This window comes from Miniopterus natalensis, chromosome 11 (assembly GCF_054644295.1).
Source record: "Miniopterus natalensis isolate mMinNat1 chromosome 11, mMinNat1.hap1, whole genome shotgun sequence".
NCBI classification, from domain to species: domain Eukaryota; kingdom Metazoa; phylum Chordata; class Mammalia; order Chiroptera; family Miniopteridae; genus Miniopterus; species Miniopterus natalensis.
In genome coordinates, this window is record NC_142091.1 from 16,290,591 (window position 1) to 16,300,604 (window position 10,014).

The 10,014-nt window shown below is 39.8% G+C and overlaps 1 protein-coding gene across 1 annotated transcript in view; it reads left to right on the forward strand.

The window, feature by feature from the left end:
* The window catches only part of GUCY1A2 (guanylate cyclase 1 soluble subunit alpha 2), a 256,869-nt gene extending 248,560 nt beyond the window's left edge, over positions 1–8,309 (forward strand). Inside the window, exon 8 of the mRNA XM_087821566.1 lies at positions 58–8,309. Within this exon, the coding sequence (XP_087677692.1) occupies positions 58–265 (208 nt within the window). The 3' untranslated portion in view covers positions 266–8,309. The remainder of the gene's footprint in view (positions 1–57) is intronic.
* Positions 8,310–10,014: the final 1,705 nt, after the last annotated feature.

Sequence of the window (10,014 nt, forward strand, 5' to 3'; positions counted from 1 at the left end):
CATTTGTTTACATTTCCCCTGCTTCTCTGATTCACATTATCTGTATTCCCTCCTTAGGTTATTAAAACGGGAAGAAAGTTTCACATTCATCCCTCGGTCCCGTGAAGAGCTTCCCGACAACTTTCCAAAGGAAATCCCCGGGATCTGCTATTTCCTGGAGGTAAGGACTGGTCCGAAGCAGCCAAAGCCTTCTCTGTCTTCATCGAAGATAAAAAAGGTTTCCTACAACATTGGCACCATGTTCCTCCGGGAGACCAGCCTCTGAGACCTGCTCCAGATCAGAGACTCCTCCAAAAGCACAAGCCCAGAACATGGGGCATGACAGGGGAGTGGAGAAGGACTCTTTTCACTGCTTTGTTGGGAGCTAACAGTGGAAATTCTGTTATGTCAGGCAATAATCCTAAAAAAAGGTGGGTGATGGCTGTCAATTAAGAAACTGGAGGGTGTGGGCCAGGATAAGGCGTGTCCATCCATATGAGTGTTTTTGATCACATATATATTTTAATTACAAGTATGGGTCCCCTTTGAAAACTAACCAACAAATAGACTTCATGTTTTCTTGTTTGTCACACATCCAGGTACCTTCCCCTTTATATTTGTATAACTTTTGGCAGCCAGTTTTGTGTATATATTCCTACATTTAGTGAGTGGGTATGTGAAGAATATTTTCTAATTTTTTTTTTTCTGAACAGACATTTCCTATGTATATCATGGCAGTGTGGGAAACTTCCCAGCAGCAAGAACTGTAACTCAGCAAAATATTTTAGGGATATTACCTATTTTTATACATATCTCTTCTTCTGGATAATTACATTTCACACATTACTAGGTTTTCAGAATCTGCTACTGTATCGTTGGTATATTATGTAACTCTAACCTATTAATTGAATGTAGTTTTACTTATCTAGAGTCCCTACTGCTTAAACTGAGGACACATATAACCAAGGATTTCAGATGCTGAGAAGGCCTTGTACGTCTGCTTAGTAATTATATCTTTTAGATTTAATTAATGTAGCATAGAATCCAGAGGAAACGGGATTTCCTAATAGCAGATATATCTGTAAGTAAGATTAAAGAAAGGTCTTTTTGCCATCTTCTAACAAATATCAGTCAAAATCAAATGCTCTCTACACTGGACGCTTTTCAACTTAGCACTTACAAATACTGGTAGTTATTGTAAGATAATAAACTGCATTCTTATAAAAGCATCCTAAGTGGCATGCACATACTCCCCCCCCCCCTTCATGATGGATGACTCCTAAGGCCACTTTTGGGAGAAAATACCTAGATACTGGCATTAGTGAGAAAACTTTTTGCCAACAATGTTGTTCCTTCTTGTATAATAAAAGCAAGGAAAAATACCTGTATTTTATGGCTTGGAGATTCAAAAATATGTTTGGCTGCAGTTTGATTGATTTGGCTTTTAAATTCAGTGAATCACCTTCAGAACACTGGAGCAGGTCTAACCTTCAGACTTAATAACCACCATAGTTACAGGTAGGCCTCCATCGCACGTTCTGCTAAAATGAAGACCAGTTCCCAATAATTAGCACTGCATGAAATTATCATTACAGGCTCACCCGAAATTAGGAGCACCGTGTGTCCAGAGTTTTTCTATTTTGGATCAGATATAAAACCTAAGTTTCTATTGAGGTTAATGAGCTAGAAGCATTTGTTTCCTTAAAACCTTAGAGTGTCCATTTTCTTACTATGTAGGTACATTCATTAGTAGCTTATGTCTATTGAATACAATCTATTTCTTCTGGTCAGAGACTTTGGCTGCATTATGATTTGGTTATGACATAACTCAGCTAAGGAGCATATTAACTAGTGTCCAGTGTAGCCTGTGAGGCTGAATTGGTGTTTTTAAGTTCTCTAAGTGTGTAGCTAGAAAGCAGTTATAGACATGCAAAGTATTTGGTGATCACTGGGATCATTGCTGACCTCTGTTCTCGCCCTGGGGTTTATGAGGACTCCAGTGTAACACTCTTCATGGGGACAGGCCCTAGACCTGGAGCTCTCTGAATCCTGGCCTGGCCTACTCTTCCCTGAGTCTAGGTCTCTGTTTTTAACCGCGTGGGGTGAGAAGGCCCCTTGTGTTTATGGGAGGCTGTGTAGGCTGAAGGCAGGGTGCTCTGCATGGAGCAACCCCTCACAGAAGAGCTCTTCAGGGCAGGGGGAGACTAACTACCTCCTTCACAGGGAACGGAGCCCGCCGCCCAGGCAGTGCACAGAGCAGGCTGGGAGCACCTCGGCCCTCACGCTGGGAACAGGACACCCCTTAGCTATGCTGGTGGGCTCCTTGTAGCACAGGAGCATGGGGAGAGAACCCGGCTCACTGCAGTCACTTACGCTTATTCTGCACAGCAACTACGATACGGCACATCAGTCAGTGTTTGGGCATTAAACAATGTACTCTGTGACCATAAGCCTGAAAGGGCCTTCCCGGAATATCCGATCTATTACCCTGCTTTTTGTAAAGATTTGTCTAAGCGGCTATTCTAAACACACGGTTACTCTCTCTATACGTATGATCGCCTGTGGGAAGCGTATTTTAAAAGCATCATTGGACACCCACTTTATTATCTGGTCATGGTAATAGGGCCCCAAACAAGAATACCAAACTCTTTCTTAGTTTATATGGTTTTACTTAAAGAAGCAGCCGTTTACGTTGTCACAAATGCCACAGTGAAGACTATGCCACAGATGTATTAAATATCACAGAACTATGTAAGCCACATTTTTCATACAGTATAATCTAAATGTATCTGTAAAGCTCTAGCCCAAAGCAATGGCCCTACCCATTTTGCCAGTTTAGCACAAGCGATCGTTACCGGGACACTTGCTCTGTGTGTTTGCAGGCGCTGTTTAAAATGGCTGTTCGTGCTGGCTATAGTCATAGAACTTAGAAGCTGTGAACAAGCATCGCTGTTTCGTCCTACACGATACAGTCCACATATCTCCCTTTAGGAACTGTGACCGTAACAATGGGCGGTAGCTGCTGTTTCACCTGACTGATATCTATACAGTCTTCTCACCTCAAACGACCACTCGCGTCATGCATTTTAGTGTGGCAGACTGAAAATAATTTTAATGGATGCCCCATTGAAATCAAGTGCTATTAAATTGGGGAAATGGCTTTAACCCACCCTAAAAGGGATCCTTTACATGTAATTTGGCACCTGTAGCTCCTGGTTTAGCGCTCTTTCAAGCAACAAATTGGAAGAGGTCACTTTATGACTAACCATCATTTGCAAATAAATCTGTTACCTAACAAAGTCAGCAACCCCCATAGGCACCCAAAACACAATGCACAGTATGTGCTTTGTGATCCTTCGTAGGTATTATCAGTCACAATTAAAAGAAGAATTCTCGATGCCTGGAGAGATGCTGTGTAGGGTGGTGTGGAGAAGGGCCCAACTGCATAAATTCTGCCTCTATGTTCATCAGTTCTCTTATGTTTTAAATTATATGAGGTTTCCTTTTGACACCTGATTATATGGCTGTCCAGTGAGGTATGGCCGACCGAGACGGACTCTGATGGCTGAGACTTGAGAGCAGGTTCACGAAGTCAGCACTTCAAACGTGAACTCTCACAGGCTCACACTTGTTCCTCTTGTCCTGTGATAATAGTGTCAAAGACGTAGGGTTTTACCATGAAAATGCAAAAGTGTGTGCCTCTCCAAGAAAACAGAGCAAAACAGAACAATAGCAGCCTAAACAAAAGCCCTCATTTATAAGTGCAACAAGGTTTCCATTCTGCAAATTCCCCCAAAGAGTTTCAGTAATAAAGCAAAATTAAATTGATACATGCAAAAGGCAAAGCCACAGAGAATTTGGAAAACCACCAGGCTCTGTGTATTGTACAGACTCATATTGCTATTGATGAAATAATGTGTTTGAGGTTGTGGGGTATCAAGAGAGAGCACAAGATTATGACCATCATTGAATACATTTCATGAAGGCTCCTTTGGTTCCTGACTCGCCGGGGGCAAGTGTTGTGGATCATCGGGGCAGAGAGTGAAACTTCTACATGTAGGTTCCTATCTTGTCATGCATTTTGAGCGTTACGTAGCCAGCCCATGCCTGGACCCTCTCTTACTCCATGCCATCACTGGAGACCGTGCACCCCCTTAAGCCTGGCCTCCTCAAACACCATCCTTTCTGTACATCTGAACCTAACGTGGCCACAGGAAGAGTTTCTGAGGCCTGTTTCAGGTGATAGGAAGATTCATACAACTTCAGGCCCAAGTAGCAATGCAGTTCTGAAGTGAACTACCCATCTCCAGTAGAGATGGGGCACTGCTGACATCTAAGCTTCTTTCTCTGCTTTTTCTTCAAAATACACTCTTGACTCCAAGCACTTGCCATAACTTCGCTGAGTGTTCCTTGGGAACGAATCATATATGACTCTACATGGCTTTGGGTGGCACCAGATGCCTTTCAGCCAACAATACCTACACACTCAAGACCAACAACCAGGTCCCATATTATAACCTGGGTATTTCTATTATGAGATTACAGATCTTCAACTACAAAAATGGCCATTTCAAAGGCTTTTATGAACATATCTTATTAGATACAGCCTGAAAACTATGATGCATGAGAGACTGAATTGCTAAAGTTTAGCATATTCCATTCTGAACGAGGATTCTTTATGAGTAACTCTGATATGAATATTCATTCACAGCCAGCTGATTTAACATACATTTATATTGTGTTAAAATGATTGAATGAATTTTATTGTTAAATGTGTAAGTTGACCCCAGCTATGGACTCAATTTCAGGATCCTCATGGTGGTGGCTGAAGAACAAACACTGATATTATATACAGATTAACATAAATCATGTCAGAATACACTGAGATAGTGTGCAAAATTCCTTCCTCACACTTGATTCAAACAATTGAAACCTAAGTATTATTGTCCTCCCACTTTTCTGTTTCCTTCCTTCCTTAGTCTCTTCTTTCCTTCCTTCTTCCTTTCATTAAAAGAAGTCATTGATATAGTATTTATAACAGACAGAACCACAGCCAATCTCATGTAAATGTGTGTGTGTGTGTGTGTGTGTTGAATGTAACTATTTCAATATTAAAAGAAGTGGCATTTTTGGAAGACTTGGTATGTAGAGAAGCAAAGTTTGTGTCTGTTTCTAATATGTTGTGAGCAGACCACACAGTTTCAGTCAAGTGTCTCAATGCCATCCCATCCTTATTAAGAAATGATGCTGTTCAGTGGTTCAACTCATGAACTTGGCAGCATCTGGCTGGCTTCAAAGGAATTACCTAGGAAGCTTTTAGGAATACAAATTACTGGGCTTTACCTTGAGAGATTTGGACTCCATACATCTCAGGTGGGACCTAGGAATCTGCAGTTAGAACACCCCTCTGTGCAATGCTAATCTGTGCAACGCAGATCTGGCGATCACTGACGAGTATTCAGATAATCCCAATTACTGGGACTAAATACAAATGGACTGAGGTAGTAGTCTATGATTTGTAGTTATTTTGAAAGCTAAAAACTCTGAGCTCCATACATTTTTTTCACAAGCTTTAATTTTAGCTGTGGTTTCAAATTTACGCTATGCTTCTGGAGTATTAGTCTTCAAACTTATTAGAGACAGAAATCACCACTGGTAAGCATGAGGGATGAATATTGCTCACTATAGGGCTATTAGGCACACTGGATACGGTACCATTTTCTTCATGACTGAACTGTGCACCGTATCACACTCTTTGCTGATCTTCACCACTGAGATATAAACGATGAACTTTTGGACGGAGGAGCAAGTGTCAAAGTGACAGCCTTATTTCTGAAGGCTTTGATGTTTATGTTATGAAAAATCAACATCGTCCTTAGTCTCGCTCTGTACCCTTCACACTGGACTGTACATTCCTCTAAAACTGACTGCCTAGCAATACCTTGTAACAACCTTTCAAGCAATAATTTAAGCCATGGTGATGATGCCATATGAAACTCGCACGTTTGTGCACGTCATAGAGCTTTTAGGGAAATAGAGACATGTTTTATATAAGCAATAATATAAGCTAGTGTGGACTTTTAAAAGATATTCACCATTTTACTACAGCAAATTGAGCAGCAAGTGATGGCCCAGATAAAACTATCGAGGAAATGGCATGCTTAAGCTATCTCAGAGGAGAGTTGCACACACGCTCTGAAGTAACTAATATACTCCTCCCAAATCGTTTCTGTTGTATAATTTTTGAAACACCTATAACCTATAATAATATTTCTTTCGAGAGATGTGTGTGTATGTAATGCCCAGATTTTCAGATCTTCGTAGTATACGATAGCAAGGAGCAGTTAAGGATGGATACGTGAGAAAAAGTAGACTGTAAGTTGGATGAGTTGATTGAGAATGTAGGCTTCGCAAAAAGATAGATGGGTCTTGGGACAAGTTAATTCAACTGTAGGTTTAATAAGGTCTTAGAAGATGAAAGATGAAAGATAAAAAGAGCTTATTGCCACTGTTTTATGTGATGGGAAATGTTTAATAACTATAAGAGTATGTTGGCTTCAGAATGTGGCTGAAAGTCATCTGTAGGATAATTAATACACGTCTGAAAATGATTATGTCCTTGTGTTGACAATAACCTGCTCCTCTCAGCTATTTTGATTTACTAAAGCTTTCAGTCCTTTAATATAATAGTTAAATTACCCTTCCATTATTTAGAATAATGTATTAGGATTACAGCTAAAAGCAACTGGTAAACTTAGGTTACACCAAAGATCTTCGAAGCAAGAGATTATTTTTTAGCAAATTATATAAGTTTAAATCCATTCTTAAGCCTATAAATAAGATTATAGCTCCTTTTATTTCCTAGCTGGGTAAGCACTCTTCTAATCATGAATCTGAACACAGTTGGAATGGTGGGTGGGTTTGCTAGTATTTTAAATTCTTATTTCCCATAGCAAAGCTTAAGTTAGCACCCTCCTGCGCACAAGTTAGAAAATTCCCCTATGACATCAGTCGGGACTGTTGGTTCACTGAGAAAGTTTTGACAGTCATCTTTCTGTATATCATTCAATGCCTAACCTTTATTAAGCATGCTTTTGATGATTATAAATAATGAAAAACAGTTCATTTGAAACTGTTAAGTTACAGTGAATTTAGCCTCTTGGTTAATTCATCTAGTTGCTAAGATCATTGTTAATATTGAACTTAAGCACTGCTGCTTACTGTCTGAAAGCAGAAGGCACAAGAAATACTAAGTGACAAGCCTAAGTAGCAACTTGTTTCTGATTCTTTTGATGCCTTTTTTTTTTTTAAGTAATCCATTTATATTCCGTCTTCCTCTGTGGCCTTTTCACTATCTGGAGATAAAGAAGGGATTCTACCAAGTCTATTTTTACTGCAGCTACTAAATGTAATAAAATGTAAGTAGGGCAATAATGTATTAATTGGGGTAAAAATCAGAAATGTGCGAAATTGCTTCTCACACCACCTCACGTTTGAAAGACAATTTCTCCTCTCTTGCTGTCTGGCAGTTAGTTATACATCAGACTCAGGACACAGGGACAGATGGAGGGGGTGGGATGGCAGGGGCTTTAGACGAGATGGAGCAAAGAGATTTAATTTCTTTCTTCACGAAGGTAGAGATACCCTTAAAGGAGAGGCCCTTTCCGTAATAGACATGTGTGGTTTAATGAAAGTCAGAAGATGTATTTAACTGGTGGTCATTCTTATTTTAAAAAAGAAAAGAGAAAACTCCGTACTCCATTTTCAGTGTTCCCTGGAGGCAGTGCCAACCTCTCGGCAGCTGCACTTGTCAGTGGGGCTGGGATTCCAAACCCTCAGAGCTATAGTTAGAAACTCTCTGAAGGTGACAGATAGCACTATCCTGGTTACACTGATGAAAGTAAATGAAGGTGTCAGAACATCTGGACTGAAGGAACAGAGAAGGCCAGATACCAGCTCTGCCATATGTGACCGAAAAGCTGTTAAAATTAGCACAGAAGAACAGACCATCAGTGTGCAATTGATAGGAAAACAGCTCCTCTGACACGCACGCACACACACGCACACATGTGCACACACACACACACCTTTTACAGCGTGCCTGGCTGAGCTGACACTCAGTGAGGAAAATACAACTTGATATAATACATCCTTTAGTAAACCTGGCATTATAAAAACTATTTTTCCCTAGTTTGAAAATGTAATCACTAAGAATGAGAAATATTTATTCTGTGTCCTAAAAGCTATAAAATCATTCCTGGGGCGATACCGTATTCCACATTGTTCTTCACATTGTTCTCAAATGGGGGGTTGGCTGCTAGCAAAAGGAGGGCTCAACTTTAGAGCAAGCAGGAGCCTTGGTGGCCGACAGGCCCCCCGCCGCAGGCCGGGCGCTGGGCGAGGTGGGGCCGGCGAGTCATCCCGGAGCGGCCCACGGGCGCTGTGGGGGAGCTGAGTCCCTCTTCTTCCCAAAGTAAAAGCGCTTGGGTAAGCTCATGAGCATCCAGAGACGTTTCGCCTACATGGAATTGGTTAATCCAAACAGTCTGATTAGAACAGAAATTTTAAAAGGAGGAAACAAGCCTGAACAATTTTCAATCAGAATTAGCAGTTAGAAAAATAATTTAGCATGAAGATTTGCTGTTTCAGGAGTCGACTGACTTATATCCAAAAGTCAGACTGCTTAGCAACGTTTGAAAGTTTTCCAAATGTATCAAGTTCAACACTGAGAAAGAAAAATAATTTTATTGATGTGTTCCTCAAGGTTTTATTCTCTGGAGATAACACAATCATACATTACATTTAAATTATTTTTTCTCCGTGTTCTTTGTTTGTGGGAGAAAATAAAGATATAGACCATATCATAAATAAGACAAAATTACAAATTGCGGCATTGAGCCATGGTTAGCAAGTTTGGTAACATTTTTCTACCTAAATAATAAACCGATTTTAATAATATAAGGGTTAAGAATAGCAGTCAGATGACACTGTGTTTACACTTGTTCACATGAGGATATAGAGCAAAGCTTCTCAAATTTCTCAGAATGAAATCTAAGTCAAAGCTACTTTAGGTTCAAATCATTTGAATAACAAATATATTTTTACATCACCTCTAACAAGAAACTATGCATTTCCATTCCCAATGAAACCTCAAATCCTAGAACATTTCCCTTACTGCCTCCCCAAAAGCATTCCTTTATGGTCACTATCACTAACTTCCAAGGGTAGCAACAGAGTGTGGCTTTCCTCTGAGACTGGGGTGATCCGGATCAATATATATGTGCATAATCACTTAAAAGGCCCCCTCTTTTTTAGAGCATCTTTTAGTTCCAAGCGTCACAGTTAAAGTGAAACAAAATATTGGAGCAGCCAGATAGCTCTTCAACCACATGACCCCCCACCCCCTTCAAATTTTATTGGTGTAAATTACCATGTTGAAATCAGAGCCTAACCTTGGCTGGGAGTCTCAAATAAATTGCTTTTGTATTATTTGACTAGAAATTATTATCAAGCAGAAGAAATGAATTCTTATGGTAGATCTCATTTTCGCCAAGGAGGTCAAGGTAAACTAGATGACTGTATAATTATCTACAGTAATTCAGGGAGGTGTTTTTTTTTAAAAATTCTTTTATTTTTGCTCTTGTTGTGCAAAGATAATTATTAGTGGATGGCAGCTAAAATTAAATTATTATTCTTGTTCTTTAAATTTGTTTCAAGTGTATCACCAGGCACTTGTACAATCAATCCTTTCCATTTATTATGTAGCTCAGTGACCTGGAATAATAGTAACTTGTTGCTCTTTCTTTTGATCTTTAAAAACACTTTTTTTTTTTCCTGTCTAAAAGAATTCTTCTGCTAAAATGCAAATGAGACCCTGACTGTAGTAGGTATCGCATTTTATGAGCATAGATGAAGTACGTTAGCCGGATTAAGCTCGACTGCAACAAAGAGAAAGAAAGGACACCAATAGGGAAGATGAAAAACCACAGGAAAATCAAACTTTGCCTACATTTAAATTGTCTACAGCCCAACTCT